The sequence below is a fragment of the Vicia villosa genome, linkage group LG7 (genome assembly GCF_029867415.1).
Source record: "Vicia villosa cultivar HV-30 ecotype Madison, WI linkage group LG7, Vvil1.0, whole genome shotgun sequence".
NCBI lineage: Eukaryota > Viridiplantae > Streptophyta > Magnoliopsida > Fabales > Fabaceae > Vicia > Vicia villosa.
This window is the reverse complement of record NC_081186.1, coordinates 112,479,530-112,506,310: the sequence shown is the minus strand read 5'-3', so window position 1 is coordinate 112,506,310 and position 26,781 is coordinate 112,479,530. Positions and strand designations below refer to the sequence as shown.

At 34.5% G+C, this 26,781-nt stretch overlaps 1 protein-coding gene across 1 annotated transcript; it reads right to left on the bottom strand.

Moving 5' to 3' along the window:
- Positions 1-1,606: 1,606 nt before the first annotated feature.
- On the bottom strand, positions 1,607-7,869 carry LOC131616552 (mitochondrial adenine nucleotide transporter ADNT1-like). Its single transcript, XM_058887915.1, has 8 exons — positions 7,426-7,869; positions 5,950-5,998; positions 5,636-5,799; positions 5,349-5,386; positions 4,449-4,561; positions 4,206-4,319; positions 2,202-2,546; positions 1,607-2,028 (listed from the first exon to the last, which is right to left on the bottom strand). The coding sequence occupies exons 1-8, from the start codon at positions 7,584-7,586 to the stop codon at positions 1,945-1,947; spliced, it is 1,068 nt and encodes a 355-aa protein (XP_058743898.1). The 5' UTR covers positions 7,587-7,869; the 3' UTR covers positions 1,607-1,944.
- Positions 7,870-26,781: the final 18,912 nt, after the last annotated feature.

The following is a 26,781-nucleotide window of genomic DNA, read 5'->3' as shown; positions in this document are numbered from 1 at the left end:
CTGAAAATTTGATGTCCTTCCATCTATCCATCTGACCCAGCTCACAGAAACAATCAACGAAAAATTGAAGATCCATTCTCTAGAGAAAAGACCCCAAGGTAACACCGATTACTAGAAAGCCAAAAAGAATTGGGGGAAATTCCAGAAAAATCTGGGAAAAGCAAGCCACAAACCCTAGAAAACAAGGGAAGGGAGAGAAAGGAATCCACGCTAAGTTTAGAGAGAAGGAGAACTTTCTCTCTCTAAACACGTGAAAAAAATTTTAAACACGATATATTAATATTGAAAAATAGTACAATAAGTATGCACAATCCAACTCAACAAATAAATATTGAGGAAAATTACTCTTGAATTATAAAATAAATTATGCACCAAAGAGATAGCGTGAGGAGTGAATGGGATAGCATGATGGAAAAGAAGAAATTCTCCATGAAGATGATTTATTCTAAATTGTGTACTGCTAAAATTATGCAGGTGAGTTGGAAGAAGCTTTTTAATGGAAATGTTGCAAGACCCCGTGCCTTGATGGTCCTTTAGTTTGCTTGTCACGGTAAGTTGCCCACAAAGAAGAGACTTTACCGCCTTGATGGTCCTTTGATTTGCTTGTCACGATAAATTTCCCACAAATGAGTGAGTTTGCCGCTTCGGTATTGTTACTAATGCTCAGTGTTGCTTCTGTACGAATGTTGAGACTATCAACCATCTCTTTTTTGGTTGCATTGAGTTGAATAATACATGGAGGAAAGTGTTAAACTTGATAAAGGTAGTACGTAATCCGAAGGAGTGGAATGAGGAATTGAGCTGGCTTGTGTTGAGTTATAAAGGATGGAAAGCATACATCCTTAAGTTAGCTGCTGAAACATTATATGGAGTTTGAAAGTTCAGAAATGACGTTTGCTTCGGCAATATTTTAGATGCTGAAACATTATATGGAGTTTGAAAGTTCAGAAATGACGTTTGCTTCAGCAATATTTTAGTTAAAACTAAAATAATGAACAACATCTTAGATATAGAGGTTGTGTTTGAGCTTGATAGTTTTGTGTGGGCTGGATCCAAACAATCGCCTTGTCCGTATTTGTTTTTTAAATTAATGCAAAAGTTCTTTGGTTAAAAAAAACAAATAAATATTGAGATAAAGTTTTGTACACTTCGACTCAACAAACAAATGTCAATATTATTAAATTAAATGTGGTTCATAATCAAAAATTCTTAGTAGTTATTGTCTACCTACCAAAAAAGGGAAAGATGGAGAAGGGAAGGATATGAGGGTAATGAAAAGTCTCGCGGTAACCAACATGAGTAGGTTGCACACCCTAACTACCTGAAACAATACCAGTGATTGACCAAATATGTTATCAGGACGGATGGAGTCAGCTCTTGGACCCAAAGTTGCCATCCGGCATTTTACATTTCAGTTGTCATTCATCTTACAATCAATATACCAAACATGTCATTTGTTAGTCTAGACATGAAGGAGAGATACAGTTTAATGCCTGTTATCATTATAAGTAATGAACCATGAGCAGATTCGGTTACACTAGAATGGTTATCATCGTCGCAAATATTTAGCACATTTATTTCAAACATATTATTTTTGGAGATAGTAGATAAAAATATATCAGTCACATTAGATTCCACTAGGAAAACTGCTTTCTTAACTAGTGTAGAAAGCTAGGCAAATATGTCCTTGCATTGTTTTTCCACAACACTTATTGACATGGAACATGAATAAGAAGCTGAAAACTACAGCATGTTTGCAAAGAAAACAAATAGGAACAAGGGAATCAATTTATAGACACTAACTCTAGAGTAGTTCTAAACTCATCCTTGGAGAGATGAAAAACAAGGAAACAACTTTAAGTTACCATCTCTACACCATTCCCTTGCCTGTCAAAAAAAGAGAAAACCACACCAGGTAAACGAATAATATGTGGCTATCGAACTTTAGTCTGATATTCTGATCTCCACTCCTAAAATGTCCTTCACCATCTCATATGATACAAACGCAAGTGCTATGGATGGGACCACCTGCACAGCAACGAGTTAAAAAATGTTAAAATTTAAGTGTCTCATATTTTCCAGAGATGATAGAAATAGTGGTATCTTCGCAAAGAGACGAGGCTAGCCTTCCTATTCAGACCAAAAAAAAAAGTAGATATGATTTTTCCAGAATTGATCATGACTGTTAGATGAAGACTGACCTTTACAGAATTGGGCACCAGACCCTTGTATAATGCACCGAATCCCTCGTGACGAACAGTTTTCCTAAATGCATCAATCATTCCACTATATTCAAGTGGGGCTTTGCCTCTTCCATCTCCAGTTATAACAGAAGCAGCATTGTGCCAACCGGTCATCTGCATTCTTCGACGAATGACATCAAGAGGGTAAGCGACAGTTTGTCCAATGGTTCCGGCAGCAGCACCACAAGCCAAGCGTGTTGTCACACTCAACTCAGAATCTTGGACTAGACCAAATGGTCTAGATTTAATCAACCAATCTTTCAGAGACTCGTAGACAGCAAAGTTGAGACCAACATAAGGAACCTGCGGAAGAGAGGAAGAGAATATCAATTTAACAGAAGCACCAAAAAAGAGACCTTGTTTCTGTGCAGAATTACAATAACAGTCAATTATAACTATAATTATAAACCATGCAAAGAACATTGCAAAACAGTAACCTTTCAGGCGATCATCTCTCATAATTTAATTTTAACTGCACCAATATTGGTCAGAAAAACCACCATCCACTTCAAATCTTGAATGCCTCTGCTTCTGGTATGAACATGTGGTATTACATTACTTTTATTTTGTTTTTGAAATTTCCCCTTCTAAAAATCATAAAATGAAAAAGAAAAGACAAACTATTCTATTTCTAAATTCTTAACTATGTACAGATGACAAAACCACCACCGGGTCCATATCGACTTTTCTGATCTTCTCTGCCAACAAAATGCAGTGGCTGAAACAGTGTTTTGCTCCTCGACTTCCTCATATGATCTTGAGAATTACATCCCCGGATGTCACATTACTTGGTGGAATGGAACAATTGGAAACTAAACATGTTTTAAACTTCTCATAAAAAACCCCAACAACTCCACTTTATCATACAACCCCCATGTATATCCCACTTGATCTTCCATGATGGACCCTCTGCGTTGGCTAAAGTTGAGAAACCGATGGAGACATTTGTGTCATTCGCATTTTGTGGCTGGTGAGGGATCAGGCAGGGTAATGGGAAGTGGACAGCATGGCATGTGAGTAATAATCGTGAAATAAAATAGAAAAAGACTAACTTGTTTGACAGGGTAACACGTAAGGGTTTGGAAAAACATAGATGCGGCCCAACAAAGTTAAGTATGTTCAAGAGAGTCTGTATGAGGGTGTCCTTAGCATTCCTCTCCAAACAGTACTAAAAGAAATGAGCAAGATAGAATGATATACATCTACCAAGATCCAATAGCAAATGGCTTCGCTTTAACACCAGAATTATGAGATATACATCTACCAAGATCCAATAGCAAATGCATTTACATGTTGTCTACATTTAGGATCACAATTTTACATATTTTTTCAACCCAATTCATTATAAATACTGATTATTGTTACCACTATCATAAGTCTGGTGTTAAAGCTTACCCATTTTCTAGTTGATTCATTAGCTTTCCATTTTTGGGCCTGTGGGGAATCATGCAATCTGCCTTCCCTCGAATAAAGTTGTGAGGCACTATCCAAATAAATACCTCAATGTTGCTCTTAGTTGTCTTTCGCTCAATGGTATAAGATGACTAATTGAATAGGGATCTAGTATCTACCAACAGATCCTACCATAAACAACTACGAACAAACAAAGAACCTAGGGGTGCACCCTTCCTAAAATCCTACATGCTACAACCATTGTTAGAAATTAAAGGTTCAGTTTTAAATAATTAAATGAATTGACAAAAGGCTCAACCCACTTATTAGGCCAACAGTTAAAAAAAAAATTCAAAAAAATAAACAAGACCAAGCATGTAAATATTCTTAATATAAAAGGTAAAAGGAATATAAGATCACTTTCTAGTAAAAACTTCTCATAAAAATTGTAAATTAAACATGTTCACATAACTATACCAAAAAAATAAGCATTTTCTTCATAATGAATTATTGGTCATAATTATAAATTATCATCTTCATAAATAGAGATATTCAGGAAAGATTACTCACAACTCCAATAACTGAAGGAAGCCAGCCTTTATATAAAGCACGTGGACCTTCTTGCCTAAGCACAGTAGTCAAAGCATGGAACATTCCTCGGTACTGATAAGGGGATTTCTCGGTCTGCAAATATGAGGCGAAAAACTTTCTGTCAAACTTTTGAGACCACATATACTTTCTCCAATTATTATTACAACTACCCTTTTAATCCACAACAACAAAAGCAATCATTTGCTAAAATGAAAAACAGACCTGTACAGTTATCCTGCCTCGGACCATATCCATCGGATAAGTTGCAGACATAGCAATTATTCCAGCACATGCTCCAGCTCCAAGACGTAAAACAGGGGTAAGCTGAGCATCCTCTGCAGAAAGTACAAGGCGATATACTTGGTCAATTAGAAATATTTAAAAAAGAAAACCTAAATCTAAATATTTTACAGTTTAAAGCATAAACAGATCATTTCAGCCAGTGTTGTCAAGCAAAAACTGGAGTTGTTTAATTTATTTATACGTAAAAGATGACTGAAAAAATGTATTTAACAAACAATAAATCATTTGTGTAAAAAGTGTTTACTTTCTACACTGTTAGTGTTTTGAATTGAATATTCAGGCTAGCCCATGGACAGCACATAGATGCTGTATCTATGATTCATGAGTATTAGTACTACTAAATGGTAGCTATTCCTATACCAGGGACATAACTGTGCCAGTATTATATGCTTGTGTACCTTACACATTTTTTCTTTCCAAATATTACAAAATATACTCTTGGGTGGTCAAACATTGTATTAAGTTGCTAACTTGTTATCACTCAAAAGTTTGCTACAAAGTTCCTTTTTTTTAATTTGTCTCTAAATTAAACAAACTACTATTTCCTGAGCACTTGACATATGCCCTATTTAGGTATTTGGCTTGCTAGATGAAAACATTAAAGAATTTTGAGCATTGTATTAATCATTTTATTAAATGGGTGATGCGGCCACAATTACAGTCGAGATTTGCATAGCCATAAAAAACATAGGCATGGCAATTGCGGTCTGTTTTTTAAATTCTAGAGCAAATCGAGTCTGATATTGCCCTTGCTCAATTTTAAAAACAAAAATCCAAGCCAGCATAATTTATCCAAAGTGTAAAAAATGGTAAACATACCATTTCCAGTTTGCTGCTGATAGAGTTGCAGTATGCCTCTGTCAAAATAAGAAAGAATTGTCAGGGAAATGAACAGAGGAGAGAGAAGTTATAAATGTGTGAAGGATGTTTGAAATGATTGGAAAAATTTAGCCACTACAGTGCCCTTAAAGAAAAATGTTTAAATAATATTGCAGAAGCCAATTTGCCATCACTAAAAGTTGAATGATATAATACTGAACCTGAATCACAAGAGAATTCTAGACAAAGAAAATTAGTGCCTCATTTTGTATACAAGTAAAACTTACTTAGAAGCTTGCTCATAACTGAAGAACTTCACAGCAGAATTTGGGACAATTCGAGCACAATTAGTACCATTTCCCTTGAACAGTCCACGGAATCCTTCAGTTCTCCATATATATTTTAGGCCTTGTACTGTTCCATTGTATTTTATGTTATGAGGATTCTGGACCTGCAGATGGCAAGACCAAGAGACATGCAATACAAAGAAATTAGGATACATGCAGACAAGCATGCTGATATACAGACTAATCTTTGTCCCGGCATATAAAAGCAAGAAGAAATGATAGCTATATGAAGATAAACAACCAAGCAAACTAACCTGTAGCAAAATCTTCATTCGCTCGAGCGGAGCAACTGCTGTTCGTGATCTGCAAGTTACAAAATTAGTTGGTTTGATTAGAATTCATCATAACACCGAAATGAATTTTGGAATTGTCAAAAAGAAATAGTTTCCAGTAAAACTGGACTACACGTCAATGTAATTTTAATTATTTCTCAGCTGACTGAAATCCAAATGCAACTCACAGCATGTATCGAAAAGAATTTTGGAATTGTCGAAAAGAAATAGTTTCCAGTAAAACTGGACTACACGTCAATGTAATTTTAATTATTTCTCAACTGACTGAAATCCAAATGCAACTCACAGCATGTATCGAAGTTAGGAAGACAATTACTATCAAATATGAATGGAATGAAAATCTTAGTTAATTTTTATAAAACACACATACAATCACAAGAAACCAAATCTACTTTCATTCCAAAGCCCCAAAAATGGAGGTGTTTCTTCACAAGTGATCCAAATCCAACACAGATAATTTTTTCCTCACAAAAGCATGCACTAAAAATAAAAAAGAAAATTCTTCTATTCTATTTCTTTAATTTTAAGCACCGTGTTTTATGGCCTAAGTGCTATTTAGTCAATGGCAGACAGCGGAATGTTGCAGCCAACTCTCAATGTTACAGCAGTATAGCAGGTAGCTGTATGGACGTTACGTTACATTCAAATTTAGGGAAACAAGACAAGTAATTTATGCATATGTAAAAGCTCGAAAATAGAATACAAAAAACTAAGGACATTCATAGCTAAAATCAAACTTCACTGTACCACTATCCAAACCCAATACAGAGCAAATAAGATTTAAGTTGATATGATCAAAATATCCAAAAGCAGACAAAGCAAATATAAGATGAGGAAGCCGTATTCCATTGCCAGTCCATAAATGAGGAAGACGTATACTAAGCAAATATAAGATGGGGAAAACGTATTTCACTGTAGGGCTGCTAGAGCCCATAAATGACCACCTAACAATAGTCGTAGTTTTGCCAATTGCCAGTCCTTGAGTTTCTTATTACCACACAGAGGAAATAAGACAGTCAAGGTGTCATAGCATTGGTAAATATGAACAAATCCAAACCTAACAACTTCACAAAAGCTTTTACATTCAAAACATCATTTTTGGAGTATATTTACAGATCATGTATAAAATAACCATACTAATTCACCAATTACAAAAGCCAGATTAATAATTATCCGCCTCAATCCCCAATTACTTTACAGAATCAATCCAAACTCAAAACAAAACAAAAAGTTATACAAAAGCCATATGATTCAAAACATCCAAACAAAAAAAACTACTTTCCTCGAAAACACAATTCAAATCACCAAAAATCACAACTTCGATAAAATCAATGGAATATCAACATCAGACCGCAAATACTTCCAAATTCCAATAAATCATTTCATTATAATAACAAATAAAAAATTATATAAATAAGAAATGAAAACGGAACTGACACTCCTCCTGCGACTCCACCGGCGACGAGCGACTTGCAGATGCTACCAATCGCATAGTTAGGAGCTTTAACAACTCCTTCTCTAGCGAGCTTCGCTTCTTCCGCCAAATTCACGATCTTCGTCACAGCTGATTCACCAGTTTTCACATCTTCCGAAGCCATAATCAATAAAAACAATTCCAATAAAATCTATAAACCCTAAATCAACCGGAACTGAAAAAATTATCAAAAAATAGAGAAAAAATAATCTAGGTCGTCGGAAATAGAGATCTTCAATTTTCCGATAAATAAACGGCGAATTATTCCGGTGAAAAGTTACGCTAAGTGATCAATTCTCTCTATCTCGCTCAGAAATGGTGGCTGCGGAAGCTTCTGGAGAGAGTGAAAGCTCACAGAGACCACTAAACTCTACTAGTAGTATGAGCGAAGAAGCGTGACGGCGTTTGGTTACAGTTACGCTATTTATATGGATTTTAGAGAGAGAAACACTTCTCTCACCAAAAAAAACAATTACACAAATTTCTTGTATTTTTTTTTAAGAAAAATGAAAAATTAAGATAAAATAATTATTTTTGTGGCTGAGATTATATTTGTATAATTATTTTAAGATGTTTTATTATGATTGAATGCATGACGTGTATGTTTGAAAAAAATTAATTACTACTAGAATATGCATGCACTTTATTTTTATTTTGGTTAAGGATGCATGTACTTCTTTTATATATATACATTTAATTAAATTAATTAATATTAACTCATAATTCTTAGAATTACAAGGATGGTTAAGAAATGAGAAAATAGATCATACATTATCAGTCACAAATCACAATCATCTATTCAATTATATCACCTTTTTATTTTAAAATTTCAACAGACTGTTTATTTTTATTTTTTTATTAAATGACAGTGTAAAACTATATTACAATGTCAATGAATTCATTAAATTTGAAAATTTGATATATTTAAAAGAAAATTAATTATATTTTATAACTATATTTTATGGAAAAGAAATCGGTAGTCAGATTAGATAGTCAATTATTATTTTGGTAATTTTCATTCTTTTGAATGAATTGATTAAAATCATTTCTTGAATGTATTGTTAAGTTATGCTCTTTGGGCCTTTAGGCCCTCCTTAAAAAAATTTAAGAATATAATTTTGTTACGGTAGTTTCTTAAAAATAATCAAACATAATTAAATATATAAAAATGCAACAAAAAGATATATTAACTAATTGTTTGTTTTTAATATATATATATATATATATATATATATATATATATATATATATATATATATATATATATATATATATATATATATATATATATATATATATATATGTGTGTGTGTGTGTGTGTGTAGGTATATGTTGTTTTTTTTAAATAGACCTAACTTGTTTAAAAGTATGTCAAAATTATGTATAACTAAGATGGTGAGTTGGTTTTTTATAGTCTTTAATGTCTTTGGATTAGACAAATATGTGAGTAAATCTCTTTTGAAACATTTATAACATTAGATGCATTATGTTGAATTTATAAAAATGCATTAAAATAGGATTGAAAGTCGTTTTAGTTTTTATGATTTAGACTATAAAGTTTTTTTTAAGATCGATTTAGACTATAAGTTATATGGTCGGAATAATGTTTTTCTTGAGTTTGAATTTAATTTGTTTAATAAAATATTATGACAAATTTTCATCTATCCATCACAAAAAGTTAGATAGAATTATTCATAAAATAAAGAAAAATGTTGATAACACTCTCTCAAACACTACCTCTCTTATTGGTTGAAATATGTGTGAGTCCTAACACTTAATGTGGAACCTATTTCCAAAGTGAGAGACAAACACATGTTTCAACCAATAAGAAAATGAGTGTGAGAGAGTGTTGAAAATAAAGTATTGCTAGCATTTCTCTAAAATAAATTGTTTTAAAAACCTCTTAAATTAATTAATTTAGTAAATAATTAATATAATAAAATCAAATGATACTAAGTGGTGGTTGAAAGTTGTACTGTCCAAAAAGTATTGGTGTGTGTTCCTTCTGCAAAGACAAGGAGACTTAGAGATCATAGTAAGTATATTACAAGTTTAGGAGTGAAGGCTAGCTCACGGCAGTGAGTAGCCCTATATGGTGGTTTTTTAGGTTGTTTAAAGGATCAGCTCACATAAGGTGAGAGACCTTGTTGGTGGTCGCCGCTGCAGGGTTGCAGGTGAGCGGTTAGATTGACGGTGTTAAGGTTACTATGAGCGAAGTGCTCTCCGAGTAGTAGTAAATGTGTATGACCTAGAGCATGTCCTTTTCCCCTTGAGGAATGAGGTATTTATAGGAGTTCATGATATCTAGGGTTTTCTTGGGTCGTCACCTATCAAGTCAAAAGGTGGACAATTAAATCCTTATTCCTAATGGAGACGTGGGTCAGTAACGATTATGACTTTCTCTTTACCCAAGACACGTCTTATCCCACGTTTTTCTTCCCTAGGAGAGGATGACTTAAGGGCAAGTTGATACCTCCCCTCGAACGATTGCACGTCTTCGCTTTCTCCTAGGGTGGCCCTTACTATCGTCCTATGCAAGGTGTTTTGCAAATATAACACCACACATTCCCTTAGGCACGAAAACCTCGACAGAGAGCGAAGTGTCTTTTACCCGCGATTAATGGGAGTATCTCGAGAATGGACATTTTCCATGTGCGGTATATAATCTTTTATAGGAGCTCGGGCTTTTCCCAACTTACTAGCGCGTAACTTGGCTGATGGGTGCGTTTTAATTAGTTCTACTAAGGAATCTAAGTTCCTCAGTCATTGCACTACGTAGTGCATCTGGTGAGATATTGAGTCTCTCAGGCTGGCGTTTAACCTTTTAGGCGGGACTTTCATCAAGCCTTCTAGCAAGACTTGACAATAAGTTTTTGGAGGCTTCATATAGGTCGCGCCCCTTAGGCGTGTTTTTTGGAAGCAATCTCGCCCAAGGAGATACTGAGTTCCTCAAGCGAGAGTTTTATCATCTTTGGGAACTTAAATCCCTCAGATGTTGTATCATGCAGCCCGATTGGGGGAGACACTAAGTCCCTCAGACGGGGTGTTCAACCTTTCAGGTGAGACTTCCATCGAGCCCTATAGCAAGACTTGACACAAAGTATCCAAGGATTGATATAGGTCGCACCCCTTATGTGTGATTTTTGGAAGCAATCTCACCCGATGAGATATTTAGTCTCTTAGCCAAGATTATTATCTTGGCTAATTTGGAAGAGCTCGGGAGGGCGACAGGGATCTTCTTGTGGAAATTCAATTACGTGATTGCCTCGAGGGGGAAAAATGATCCTTCTATGAAGGTCCAACATATAATTGTCATGAGGGACGACAAGGATCCTTTCGTGAAGGTCCGACATATAATTTCTACGAGGGGCGGCAACGATCTTTCCATGAAGGTCCAACATATAATTGCCACGACGGGTTGCAAGGATCCTTCCGTGAAGATCTAGCATATAATTGCCACGATGGACGACAATGATCCTTCAGTGAAGGTCTGACATATAATTGCCACGAGAGGCGGCAAGGATCCTTTAGTGAAGGTCTGACATATAATTGCCATGAGGGACGACAAGGATCCTTCCGTGAAGATCCAAAATATAATTGCCACGAGGGGCAGCAAGGATCCTTCCGTGAAGGCCCAACACAAAGGATATTTTAAATAGGGGGTGTCCCTAGTGAAGCACAATATTTAAATGATTGTTGAAAATTACACGGGCATGACGTTTACAAGAAAGTTACAAATAATTTTAATTATAATAATATCGGAGATGGAGAGCGTTTCAAGTCCTAGTTGCAAACGGTCCTTCAAGCTCTTGCAACTTGTACACTATGTGAGGAATTTTTTGGTATATGTGATATGTCTTTCCCACTTAGGTTGTAGGTTCCCCCTGCTGTACATGTATGAGTACTTCCTTTAGTACCAGGTCCCTTTCTTGTACCTCCCTCGACTTCACCTTGGAGTTGTTTCTTTGCATATCTATGTTTGAAAGCAATCTCTTGGACATGGGTGGCTTCTTATAGTTCGTCGATCAGCTCTGCCACTTATTTCAATCCTATATCATTTGCTTCTTCATAGAAATAGGCCCGACACCATGACGATGTCTCAATTTCTACATGCATCATCGCGTCCGCCCCATAAACCATGGAAAACGAGGTTTCCTTGGTGGTGAATTGTGGCGTGGTTCAGTACGACCTTAGTATCTTATGGACCAGTTCCACCCACCGACCTTTGGATTACCTTATTTGCTTATTCGACTTTCCCATTAGCTTGAGGGTGTACAACTGACACAAACTTGTCTGCATGCCCCAACCTTACAAAGTCAGTGACCATGTGCTGGGAAATTGGGTTCCATTGTCTAAGACAATGGCGTCGGGGAGGCCATATCGACACATAATCCTCTGCCAGTAGAAGCGCTTGACTCTTTCTGTCATGATTTTTCCACTGCCTCTGCCTCTATCCATTTTGTGAAGTAGTATACTCCCACTATCAACAATTTCAGCTGACCTGGCGCCAAAGGGAACAATCCCAAGATATCCATGCCTCGTTGATAGAATGCTTAGGCGATGTCATCGATTAGAGAAACTCTACACGGGAGTGGAAAAGGTCTGCATGTCTTTGACATTGATTACACTTCTTGATGAAGGCGAGATTGTCTTTGATTAATATGGGTCAGTTGAAATTGTGGCACTCAAAATAGATGTCAAGACTGATGTCCAATACCAAAACACAATGTCAATATAGATGTTAAGACATCATCTGATGACATAAAACTTTTACCAAAACAATAATTATGCAGAAGTAAATTGCATAAGGTAAAAAACGCAATTAATTGTTAACCTAGTTTAGTGCAACTCACTTACTCTAGGGGCTACCAAGCCAGGAAGGAAATTCACTATAATAGTATTAGTTCAAAGTTAAACAATCCTAGTTTACAACTTATCACTTAATCACTACTTTGTGAAACTTCTACCTAGGACACTCCTAGATATGAGATCCCCTTATCACTTCCCTCAATCACACACATGTGATTGTTAACAATAATAATTGATAGAAGACATACTTCCAATTACACATATTACATTTTTCCTTAAAATCTCACGAGTGAATCACAATGAACAATGAACAATAAGTCAAACTCTATGTATCAACATGATACATGAGTATCATACACACAAAAAATACTCTAAAAAGCCTCCTTAAACCCTAAGGCTTTGTTTGCGAGTTTGGATGGGAGGGGAAGACTTCTGAAAATGAAATTTGAAAAAATATAGGAAAATATTTGATATTTTTTGAAAAAAAATGAACTTGTTTAGAATTATAAAAGAGTCATTATCATTACTAAATTTTTAATTTTAAGAATACTATAACAACCTAAAAGATATTTGGAAATTTTATGTAAGCCCTCAAAAATCCTCATTCAATACAATTTTTGAGTTCTCCATTTTATGGGGGGTTTTTGGTGTTATGAATAAAATCAGACCTTCCTACCCAAAATCTTTTTATTCTTTTCACCCAATTCTTCCTATTTTCCACAACTCTCACCTCTCTTCCCCTCCAAACTCACAAACAAAGCCTAAGACTCTTACAACAATAATTCTCCTTATTTTTCTTTGTTTTCTTCTTAGGTTCAGGCTCCTCCTTTTATAAGCCAATGCAGCTCTTGGGTTTGGATATTCAATCTGGCTATAACCTTCTGCAGAATCAAATCAGATCATATCAAATATTCAAATGCAGGCAAAAGGTTTTGACATCCAATCAAGCGAATCAAATATTTTGTTATCTCTTCAGCTTTGAAACAAATCTTCAGAGAATCCAATCTTCAATGTGATGCTTGATTCACAAATAACAAAACAAATCTTCTGGAACAATAATAATTGATCTTCCAAAAGTAGAAACAACACTGGCTGCAACGCCGTAGCAACATGTTTACGACATCTTGTCCAACATCTTGCTAAACTTACTATTTTACCAAAATATAGCCAACAAATCAAAACCTTACACCCTTAATACCCTTCTCCGAGTAGTTTGTGAGCGAGGACCTTTCCGATGATATAACTGTTGCAGGCTCCCCTATGGACTTCCGTGAGCACTAGGGTGACTTTGTTCTCGCCTAAACACCTCAGCATGGGAGTAGCCATTCCTATTATATAAAATTTTCCTGAGAGTAGAGTGTATCTGAAAGCTTTCCTCATGATCTTCCCGGCTTCTCCCTCAACCGGTGGGAGTTCGCCTGACTGTATGGACATGTAATCCTATTGATCTTGAAAATTTAAGGATTTTTAGGTGTCTGCTTATGTGCATATATTTATTTGCATGGTTATATCTAAAAAGCATAAACACAAAATTATTATTCAGAAAATAGGATAACTACTAACCAAGAAATCAGTAGAACTACGAGACTTTACAAACTTCTCCCCAAACATTCTTCTCAATATAATTATATTTCACCAGTTGGATGCTCCCGACCAAACTTAGGTTTCATAATGTAATCATACGTGAGCAGTGACTTAAACCCCTCAAACGCTTACCAGCATAACATATCCATTTTTTCTTCCACAATAAACTCAAAAGTCGACTACCGTTACATCAATAAGTATGTATTGGTAATTAAAAAAACAGTATAAAATCAATTAAACTAAAATTAATACCTAAGCGTCAAAAGAACATAACATAACTCCTAAAAAAGGAAGAAGTTATACCATAACAAGTATAAGTTTAATCATTAAAATCGATCGGTAATTTGTCACCCAAGTTGCAAATTTTCGTTAATCTAGCCATCATTGTAGCACCTCTAGATTTTATTTTTTATCCCTCTATTGTAGACCACTCATCTATATGAGTTTCATTGCTAGATGAATAGTCCGTCTATCAAAACAACAACAAAAGAAAAATAACACCATAACATTAAATGAATCTTAACAACAACAACATTAATATCCTCAATCATTCAGGCCACAACATAACTAAAAAACTTTCACATCTCAATGACATAAAACCATCATTTTACTCAACAATAACAACAACAAAAATAATAACAACATGCTTAAAATATATCTCACTGATTGTTTAGAACTTAGGCACTAAACATCAATAATAAAAATATATCTCAACAAAACAAATAAGATATCTTTATTAACCTTCTTACGAATAACAACAAATACGCCTTTGGGGTTTAGGCATTAACACATCACCACCAATAACAATATATGCATTAAACATTCATTAGCATTCTCACCACTACCAATAACAAATAAACCTTTAGGGTTTAAGTACTAAACATCATTAACAACAACATAATCACAACAACATCAATACCGAAACCTATAATATCTGAATAACACAAAAGCATCAATACCAAAACCTACAATATCTCAATAACACAACAACAACATAACACAAACATATTTCAACAACATTACAGCTACATGATCTACAGATGTGATCAGCGATTGGATGATTTCAGTAACATACCTATGAGCTTCCGAAAATTTGGTACCACATGCATATAGAGTCGATGAGTTGAATTATATTGCATACATACTTGCGTTGTAAATTGATTGTCGTGGTGTTGTATGAATAATCAATTGTTGATGATTATTATTGATGATATCTATTCTTGCATTCTTTTGCACTGCTAACATATTTTGAGTGTTGAATCTGCGCGTATGATGAAGATACTCAGGTAGATACTGAGAAGCCTTAGATGTTGTTGTGTGAAGATGGCTCATGCCTTCTTTGTTTATCATTTTTTGTGTCTTGTTTAGTACTTGGTGTCGCTCTGATAGTGTAACATTGGGGATGAGATCATTATTTCTTTATAATGCTTATTGTTAAATTTTTATGAAACTAATATTTATTCAATTTGAAGTTAATTCTATTTGAGACTATGAGATGTTGTTTAAAAAGTTTTATAAATTTTGTTGCGATGTGTTTAAGTTGTGAAAATGTTTTATGTTGATAATGTGTGGCACCCTATTGGTGAACGCAAACTTTGATTATTTTATAAAGTGTGTGTCTGGAAATTAGGGTGTTAGAAAAGGCGCCACTATAATATTAAAGAAATCATAAATTTTCTGGCGCTTGGATTCACACCCATGAACTTTACGAGATTTCATCATGTTTGCTTCATGCAAACATGGTAATATATAAATGATTTTTATTTGAAAAATAAAAAAAATGATGACGTTGGATTTTCAAGATGTCACCACGGTCCTTCAATGAACCGTGTTCAAATGGGTGTCGTATTATGTATTTTATATAGTAGTGTGTCACAGTTTGGTTTCATTGTCATTAGACTCAACTGACATAACTTGACTTACAACATTGTTTTCCAATAGTTTCTAGATGTTACTTGTAGTCCTCCTTGCCCTCATCACAATCAAGGCATCCATTCTAACCTTCATAATGTCCATATACCCATCAGACTTGTAGGAGAAACCATTTTTTTGTAGAGCACATAGGAAAATCAAGTTCTTCCTCAATTTTGAAATATATTTGACATCGTTTAATATTCAAATGCCACCTTCATCCATGTCATTTTAATTTGTCTCATTATAGCAATAGTACGTGTTTTATCATCACTGAAATAAACAAATCTAAAATTACCTGACTTAAATGCAGTGAACCATTCTTGGTGTGGTTTTATATGGTAAAAACAACTAGAGTCAATATTCCACACATTTGTGCACTTGATGGATGAAACAAAAAGTATATTTGTTTCACTACTAGAATCATTGGTTTGAACCACATGTGTATAACTAGATGAGTCATGCTTTCTGCTTTGACAATATTTATTTCAATGCCTAATTTATTTGTAACTATAACACTTAAATATTTTCATACTCTTGGATTTAGACATTTTCTTTCTAGAACATACTTTGCCCTTATTCCTCCCATGATATTGACCCCGATCACTTAAAGACAGTCGCCTTGAGTTCATTCCTCTACACTTGTCTCCTTTGAGAATGAGACAAAAGTGTAGGAGTAATCACATCAAAGTTGATAGAGTTTTTCCCGTAGTAAGAGTAGTCACCAAGTGGTCATAAGGACTTGGTAATGAACATAAAAAGATAATTGCCTTATATTCATCATAAATATTTAAACCAAGACCCAATAGATCAGTGATTATATTGTTAAAGATATTGACATGCTGTTCAAATCACATCTTTCTCGCATCATTAGACTGTATAGTTGTTGCTTTGCGAACAATTTATTCATCAACGCCTTTGACATATACTGACTCTCTAATCTATCCCAAACCTCATTCAGCTTCATTAGTTCCAAGATATGATACATTACCCCATCTAAAATACATATTTGAATCAATCTCGCGACATTTTCCTTCATCTTAGCCTAATCGGTATCCTCCACATCGATGGTTTGGTCTCACACATCACCTTCTCAAATTGTTGAGCCAACAAATCCTTAACTCTCCTTTGCCATAATTCAAAATTATTCGTCTCGTCGAAACTTGTCACCTCGAATTTTGCACCAGCGTTAATCGCCATACGATATCAATTGTTGGATTAACAATCAATATAGAATAATGAAGAGAAATGAAAGTAAAAAACAATGAACATAGTCAGTTTTATTAAAGTAGTTCGACAAATGGTGTCCACCTCTATGTCTATAGAGCAACTATAGTTCTCTTGATTTATGTATAATAATTAGAATTACAATGTTACACATGCAATATACTTAATAATATTACTCAGTTTACACTAATACCTTTGAATAGTACATTGTGAATTTCACACTCCTGATGAGTGCCAAAATGTCGATATTTTGAGTATGTAAATAGTGGCACTTATCGATACTTTTGTTAATACCGTTTGAATAATTTCCCGTTCTGTGTATAAATACGTATACTTTGTGAATAGTTGTATTTTCATATACTTTTATACCATTTGATAGTTTTTCCTTTGTTTTTATAGGTATTCATGCTTATTGGAGCCTTGAGGAATAAAGTGTCAAAGGCACGGCTTCGATTTTGCAGTTTTGGTGCAAGCCCGCTTAGCCACCGTCAAGCGGACTTCCAAAGACTCAAAATAAGGATGACAAAAATCATCATTTTGGTTTCCATTCATTCATTATTGGATAGATCATTGAATAAGCTTTCCAACGCTTTGAACCGGGCGCAATTCGGAGTTACGGTTCTCAACTTATGGCGAAAACAAGATTTCACTTTTGCTGTCAGTCCGCTGAGCGGAGGGGGTCCGCTGAGCGGAGCTCCAGCGGAGAAAATCAGAGTCTGAATGCAATTTTGAGTCCGCTGAGCGGAAGGGGTCCGCTAAGCGGACCTGCTAAGACAACAGCTCGTTAAAAGGGGTAAAAATCACATTTTTAGGTTATGGGTTGGGTATTTTTGAGTCCCAACACCATCAACTTCATTCTTAGAGTAGAATTGGCTTAGAAAACAACTTCGGAGGTTGCACAAGGATGATCGGGGGTGGATTGAGCGTCGAACGGAGCTGACAAACCGGGAGATCTTCGGTTCATTTCTCTTCTTCTTTGTGTATTTCTCTTTGGTTGGGTTTGTTTGTATAATTACTTGAATCTTATGTATATTTACCGATTATAATGTTATATTTAACTTGCTTTACGAATCTGTGTTGATGTTATCCTGGATTTTTGCTCTATGCTGGGGATTTGGGGTGCTTTAGAGATAAACTTCTTGAATCCTTATCTAGGATGATTATCTGTTGGATCTGAACTCTAGAGATAGATTTAGAGCTAGCATTCACCGTTTGTATCTGTACGTAATGCTTTCGTGTTTGAGCGGCGCACGAGAGATCGTCGACGTGAGAATACAGATGTTCTCGTGACTTCGCGTTAGAGATAACCTTAGTTGTGAGATGATCTCGTTTGTGCTCAAGAGATGGACGCTTATGTGAGAGATACGTGATGACATAGATGAGTATCGTAGGTTGAGTATAACGGGTTGGTAAGTGTATGTTTGTGAAGAGTGAATATATTTACATTCCTGATAAGTTATTTCTCTTCTAAGAATGTGTTTATTCTTTTACTGTCTATATCTTTGTTTACTTTTTGCTCATTCAATCCCGAGCTCGAAACCATAGAAACTATTGAATGGCATCTCTCCATCTCTGTGGACGATAATTCCTGGATCAATATTTCCAAATCTTTTTTGTTGCTTGCCCTCTACTGCATTCAACAACTCCCCAATCTAATCACCTACCAATAACAAACAATTTAACTAAAACCCGGATAAAATCTCACGTATTATATTTCTCTACTATCAAGATTAACATTATCAACAACAATACAATAATAAATAAGTTAACGACACAATTTTAAACTTAAAGGCTCATTAAAGTTTAATGAATTAGCACAATATTTATGAAGACAATACACGAGTGTAAATCTTCTTTACAACATTTCAATTAAAATCAAATTATATATATAATTATTATGATAATTGATATAAATGTATATTCAAAAAACATATTTATATAAAGTGACATGTTTTTCTTAAATTTAATTTGTTTTGAAGCATAAAACAAACTATTGGCAACTCTCATTTGAATATTATCTTACAAGAAACTCTTATATTTGATTGATTATAAAAAGAACAATTTTTTAACTGAACTAGTAAGAGACCCGTGCTGCCGCACGGGTATTCGAATATTTCATGTAGTATATTTTGAATAATATGAATAATATGCGTAAATGCAAAAAAAAAATGTATGATCCATGATAATGAGGATAGAGGACACAACAACATTAAGATTATTAAGATAATGACCCGTGAGATAAATTAAGATAATAATCGATTAAAAATAAGAAAAATTAAAAATAAGCTATTATTAAGATAATAAATTATTATGAAGATAATGATAAATTAAAATAAGGATTTTGTCTCTTAAATTAAGATAATGATTGATTGATGATAGAATAGGAAAAGAATGAGAAAGGAATAAATGTGATACAAAATTTGGATTAGTAGTCTACACACTGTTGGTAGAAATTTCTTAAGTTACAGAATATTATGATGGTTAATAGATGCTGATTCATTTTGTATCTTAATCAGTGTTTAATCACTGTTGGTTATGTTAGTCAAAGCGATGTGGGTAATAACAATCAAAACTGCGGTAATCAAATTCAATAGATGATTAGTGAATTGCAACCCATTGTTATATCATACCCCAATTATATTTACCCACATATTTAAAATGAATTAATGATCTAAATTATTGTAGAAATTAATTGTCTACATTGTGTGTCAAAATATCATTTATCCTACTCTTCTATAAATCCAGTGTACAACATGTCAACTGGCATTGTTATAAAGTCATATAGGAACTCCACAAAAATCAAGTATCCTTCAGAGAAATTGATATAAACAAACATGCAGATGAGGAACAAAATCCTCTTGGGTACCACATGACAAACCCTCCCTGTCTTTTGTCAAATGCCACTTGCTCAAGCAGTTTGATAGATATACCTCTGTTGCCCAATTGAGTAAATTCAAATTAACTTTCTCAATTTAACTTTCAATTTAACTTGTTCAATTGATATCTTACTGCAGAGAAATAAGTTGTGCAGACCAACTGTTTTCAATGCCAATTGTTTCTGGTTTTTTGGCATTATCTTCACCCTATACAGTATGTTTTTGGAGTGTAAGGGGATGTGGACAACACAGCCGGTGTTTTCCGGCGAAATCTAGTTGTAAATTCAGTATCAAACCATAAGACAACTCCATAACACCAGCAACATGTTTTCGGATTGAAATGTGTTTTTCCGTTTTCTGATGTGCTCGATTTTGGTTCCAAAGAAGCGGTTGCGGTGAAATCCACTTCATCAAGCTTCATCATAGCCAAGTCAAACGTCTGGAAGGAAAAAAAAACACAATTTAACATATTTAATGCATATATACACAACTAAAACCAAATATAAGAAACCAAAATGTAGATTAGCATGTGTCTATGTGCCTGTGTCTGCATAGGAACACATACATATTGCAAGGTTGAAAACAATGCACACAGTTTTGCTTCTTTTCCACTTGACCACCTTCTGGTTACAGTATCCAGAGTCTCCGCTAATCTGTGCTAGTATTTTACCATGTTAAATCACATCTTGCAATAAATTTGTCTGGATGAAGCTTGTCTTGAAAATGGACTGGTGGACAACTGCAGCTTGGTCTAAACAGTTTGCTAGCATCAATTGTTGGTCTTTGAGTTAATTAAGAATGTATGCCAATATGGTAATGGATCGCAATGTTCCTCATATGTCTCATATGATTCAACAAAATAGCATAATGTCGTCCGACATCAATAGCACAGAGTGGTCATTTCCCATTCACTGCATAAAAATATCAGAAATGGGCACAAATGCATCAGTTGTCCACCAGTAACAAACAATAACAAACAATTTAACTAAAACCCGGATAAAATTTCACGTATTATATTTCTCTACTATCAAGATTAACATTATCAACAACAATACAATAATAAATAAGTTAACGACACAATTTTAAACTTAAAGGCTCATTAAAGTTTAATGAATTAGCACAATATTTATGAAGACAATACACGAGTGTAAATCTTCTTTACAACATTTCAATTAAAATCAAATTATATATATAATTATTATGATAATTGATATAAATGTATATTCAAAAAACATATTTATATAAAGTGACATGTTTTTCTTAAATTTAATTTGTTTTGAAGCATAAAACAAACTATTGGCAACTCTCATTTGAATATTATCTTACAAGAAACTCTTATATTTGATTGATTATAAAAAGAACAATTTTTTAACTGAACTACATCAATAAAGTTATGAGAATAAAGAATATATACTCACAATGAAAAATTGTATACCGTTAATCGCAATAATGTTAAGTGTCAAATTATACGTAATTTCTAAATAAATTATGAGATTAATTGGAATACAGTGTCAATGTAAAACAAGTTTACACTGTCATTCAATTAGAATGAATATTTTGACATATAAGTATATAATTAAGAATAAAAATAAATAACTTATAATTAAATCATTTTAATAATTACGTCTTCCATAATTCTCTCATCTTATGTGTCAAAATCACTCATTCTAATTAGATGACGGTGTAAAATTGCTTTACACGGACATTATATTCCAATTAATCTTATATGACATGACTAAATAATAAATAAATTTTTATTAGATGAGAGTCTAAAACTATACACAATCAATACACTACTTTTTAACTCTAATATATATATATATATATATATATATATATATATATATATATATATATATATATATATATTCGTTATATCATAATTATTATATTATATATTTATTATTTTCATAACTAGGTAAAAAACACTCCAATATAAATGTTAGTATGTTTTTGTTTGTTTTCAATATCGTCATGCCATTTTTAGTTTTTACAAGTGATACCGTATTGATCGATTATTATGAAAGCAATCCAAAGAATGAGAAGTGTCAGCAGAAGATTGGTTACTATATAATGGCACAGTCATGAAAAATTAAAGAAGAGAAAAATCAAAAAAATATTGTCCTATTATTTTGGCGATTCTTTCTTCCGTTTGATGGAAACCTAGAAATATCTGACGCCGTTATGTTGCGGTGGCTCGACCTCGTTGGTTAATAGCTAGGTAGGTCATTGTACCATTAGAAACACGTCACCTGTTCCTGTCTTGTGTCTTCTAAATCTTGTTGTTTTTGATTTTTTTTAATTAGAAAAAAATATTTTGTAGAAATGCTAAGTGGAAATAGGCTTTGCAAATTCTTAAGTATATTTTAGAAATGTTTGGCCTAAGTTTGGTTAGTTATTTCATATGTTTTAATATAAATGTTTTCTTTATAATATTTATTTGACTCAAAAAATATATAATGTTTTGATGTTTAAGTATTGGAAGCAAGATATATTTTTTTTATGTAAAAAGTATATACTTTGATTTGACGTTTGCCTTTTCTTTTATAAGGATTTTCTATGGTTTCAAAGGGTCTAGAAACTTTCAGTATAGGATAATTGTTTAGATGGATAGGTGTCAGGAGTAGTTCGTAGAAGCTTTGAGGATAGCTTCAAAATATGTTATTTATTCCGTTAATTAGAGGTGTCTTTCTATGATATGTAAAATTAGGTTGGGAATGCTATGTTTTGCGATTGTTATGTTCTTTTGATGTCGACATAAATTTATGATGGCTTTGGTTGTTAAAATGGTTTTAAATTGATGAAACTAATACTATGAGTTTTGAGAAGTTAAGTATGATATTATGACAATGATTCCACTGCGAAGTTTTAAATAATGTGTTGAATTATTATCAGATGCATGTTTTAAATTGATGCAACCCGTGTTACAGAGCAAGATTATTATTATGATGTTTTCTATGAAGTGTGACACCCTTGAATGGTGATTTTATTTGATTTAATTCGTAAATTATATGAGAGATAAATGTGGGTTTAGAAGGGTGTTACATGACGCATATATTTTTATTGACTTCGTCAAGAAATAGTGTGTCTATGTCATATATGGAGACTATTTTGGGTCGGTCAAAGGCCCAAATGACTAAGGCCCAATTCATCTTAAATCCACTCCACTTGACACAAGGTATAAAAATAGTTCACACATTAAAAGTAAAGTATAATCTCTAATATCCACTTTTCATTACACCCATCTTGAATCTTGAATTGACTTGAGTGTTAGAGTACTAACAACGTAGGTCCACCCCGCGCCACCGTAAATGAGATAAGAGCCACCATTCAAGAGCATTTATTTACCAACTACATCCATTTTTGGTTTCGTATAGAAGAATGGTGTCACCCATGGAAAATAACAACTGATTCCCGCTAATTTTCATCTTAAAGTCAATCTAGACGTGAAATCAGATCTGCAACCATAACAGGAGAAGCAAAGACGGTAACTCTGGTAGCTATGTCTAAAATTTTCAATACATACCTTAGATCAAACATTCACCAGGTGTCACCAATTGATGAATTCCGTGATATCGCATCATCTAACTCTTATCCTTTATCGAATCGCTTTATACTCGTAACTTATTCGAACATTTGGCAAAGAAAAGATTGATTCAAATGTTGATTTGCATATGATTCTTGCTATCACCATAATTGATCACAATCTAATCGGATTCCTCGTGGACGACTAAAGTTCCTGTAACATCCTCTACTCATATATGATCGATCTAATAGGTATTAAGCAAGCATATCTGAATCTGTATAGTGGAGGAAATCTATTAGAAATGAATGATTCGATAACTCGTCCTCAAGGAGCTGTGGATCTGACAATGATTGTTGGATGAAGAGCGTGCGAAAGAAAAGTAACCATAATTTTTTTTATAATACTGCGTCGTAGCACCCTCAAAGGTATCACGGGGAGGTCCTTCTTAGAGAGACTAGATGAAGTGGCCACTTCGGTTTATTTGAAGGTAAATTATCATGACGCAAAAGGAAGTTTGGTCTTAAAGACCGCCTATGTAAATGAAAGAAACAGATTAAGGAAATAATATTCCAAAGGAATATTTTGGTGTCGGCCACGACCATAGAAGAAGAAGAAGAATAGTTGGGGATCCAAGTGCATTCGACATAGATGCTCGTGATGACGAGGTTTGGCCGGTTCTAGATGGTGATTTTGAGTCTGTCCAAATCGAGCACGACCCAGCCAGGTCAGTTAAAGTATGTATTAGACTTCCTTTAGAAGTAAGAACAATGCTGATTGAATGTCTCCAAGATATCTTTATATTTAATAATTTTATTATCCATTTACTTTTCTTAATCTTAAAATAAAAAATTTATTAGAATTATTATTCATTTTGTTTTGAGAATCTATATTAAATAAAAATAATAAAATATTATCTTTATTATTAAAATGAACAAATAGTTAGTTTAATTATTGATTTTTGTTGATAAGGAAAAAATATGTATTTTTAATTTTTTTTTTATAGTTATTGCTCGTGGGTGCAGGGTGGGGTGGAAAAACCTTTTTCCTTGTTGAAGGCAGGGGTGTTGGCGGGGGTGGGGCAAGTACAGAGCGGCGGACACGAGGTTGGTAATGCTTAAGCATGCCTCTACTCCACCTCGTTGCCATGCCTATTCACCAGAATTCTTTATTTAGAAAAGCTTATATAATTTTCAACAATAGAAACTCTATCGTTGAAGATTTATTTCAGGTAGCATTTGATGAATCCAAACTCGAAGAGACGAGGAAAGATAGTTCTTCTGATTTCGATGTTTTAGGAATAGTTGCAGAAGATGTAGTCAAAGATGACCCTTCAAAAAGAGGATCTTCCAAAAAGTGAGGACATTATATTTAATATGACTTAAAAATAATAAATGATAAATATTTATAAATTACTTTATTTATAAAATTATAAATATTAATACTTTATTTTAGAGAATATCTTACCCCATTCCATGGATCTCTTATGCACCATGCGAGTTGCCTAAAATGTCCCCTGATTTCGTAGATGTACCTTCGGAAGCACCCCTTTTTGTTTAAATTTTGTTTTGTTCCGTAGATGCAGATACAGAAGCTTCCTGAGATGCATCTACGGAAGCATTTGATGTTATTTTCACGCCAGACTCTTCTCCTCCCCCATTCTTCACATTTCTCATTTCAAAGCTCTCAAACTCTCTCAACCTCAAAAATCAAACCTCCACCAAATTTGTTTTTTTTCTCTCGAGTTAGGCTACTAATGTCAACATCAACGATCAACACATTCCAACCACTTCAAAAATCAATTTAATCGGTAAGTTTTTGAGTTTTTGATTTATTTTAGAGTATTTCCCGTAATAGAGTTTGAATCGATTTTTAGGTGTAGAAATCATTAGTTACTTTTAGAAACATAGTTTAGAGACAATGTAGGTATTGTTTGATGTGTTAAACGGACGATCAAACCTCCAAAATGAGTTTTTTAACCCTCTACAACAATGACCAGACGCCATTTTTGCTTTTAGAGGTTTCAGAATGTTCAGTAGATGCATCTACGGAACAAATGAAACGTTAGGTCATTTCGTAGATGCACCTACGGAAGAAACTTAGTTTTTTAAAATGTAAGGTACTTCCGTATATGCATCTACGAAAGTAAATTTGTTTTTTCCTTTTGTTGTTATAACTAAATTGTATCTAACTCGATTTTATTTGAAATACAATGTAGACATTATGTCCGACCATCCAGACAGACTTATACGTGGGAGGGTTGCACAATATGCCTTCGTGCGACATGAACGAATGCATGTAGTGTCACAGGTGACTGATGGAACTGTCGTTCCAGCCAATGTACCTACTACACCCGTTCCAGCACGACTTTCTCCATCCGTTCCAATTGAGGGGCATTCCCCATCTACTACTTCATACCGGAGGCTTCAGGATGATGGTGAGGGTTCCTCTCAGACGCCCTCCACTCGCATACGTCGTCTGGCCAGTTCTTCTACTCATGTGCCAGTGACGATCGATGTTGGTTCTCCGGTGCCACCTCCTAAGCTACACGAGGATGCTGATGCAGGATCTGTCTTCTACCTGGGGGGTCCTATAGATGTATCACTGTTTACAAAGTATGCATATCATTCAGCCAGACATATCTGGGACGGGGAGGTAAAGTTTCGTAGACTTTGCTTATTAATTATTTCTAACTTAGCTTATTATTAATAATGTTTTTTTTGGAAATTTTCAAGATAGGGATCCCCAGAAGTTCTACAACCACGGCCGAAAGGTTAGCGCTCTCGTGCAGTCTACTGAGCCCTGATTACCATCACTCTTGATGACGTCACATGCCTCCTGCATATACCAATTAAGGGGTACCCTCCTTGGTCATAGTAGGCTGACAAAGGAGGAAGCGAGGGAGATGTTGATTGAGGAGCTCGGGGCTGATCTTGAGGACACACTTGAGGAGGTAGAGAGGACCCGTGGGGCGCACATGAGGTTTCACTTCTTGGCGCGATAGTACGAGGCCGAGCTCCTTGTGGCACAGGTTGCTGCTGGTGACGAGACATAGGTGGATATACACAGGCAGCGGGTGTTGAGATGTTACTCCTATTTTTGTTAGGCACCCAGATGTTTGTGGACTTTGAGCATCACATGGTTCTTGACGAGGCTTGGGCGACTAGATCAGAGGTAGACTGGAGTTGCATCGACGGGTACATCACCTGGTACTACAGGGTGTCACACCCATACATGATTCCCACTACACCGGGATCACCACCCATACCATCCCATGAGGAGATTTTGCGGACTCATCAGTCTCAGTTGGACCACACTAACGATGTTGTTCCTCAGTGTCGTCAAATAGCTGACATGACGCAGGCAAGCATTGTCGATGATTTCTTCTC

Bases quoted from the DNA above. Each gene is read 5' to 3' on its own strand.
- LOC131616552 (XM_058887915.1), bottom strand. From the start codon at position 7,586: ATGGCTTCGGAAGATGTGAAAACTGGTGAATCAGCTGTGACGAAGATC. The intron at 5,387-5,635 runs GTAAGTTTTACT...TTATTTTGACAG, and splicing joins AGTTATGAGCAAGCTTCTAA to AGGCATACTGCAACTCTATC. The intron at 4,320-4,448 runs GTCTGTTTTTCA...TCATATTTGCAG, and splicing joins GAGGCAGGATAACTGTACAG to ACCGAGAAATCCCCTTATCA.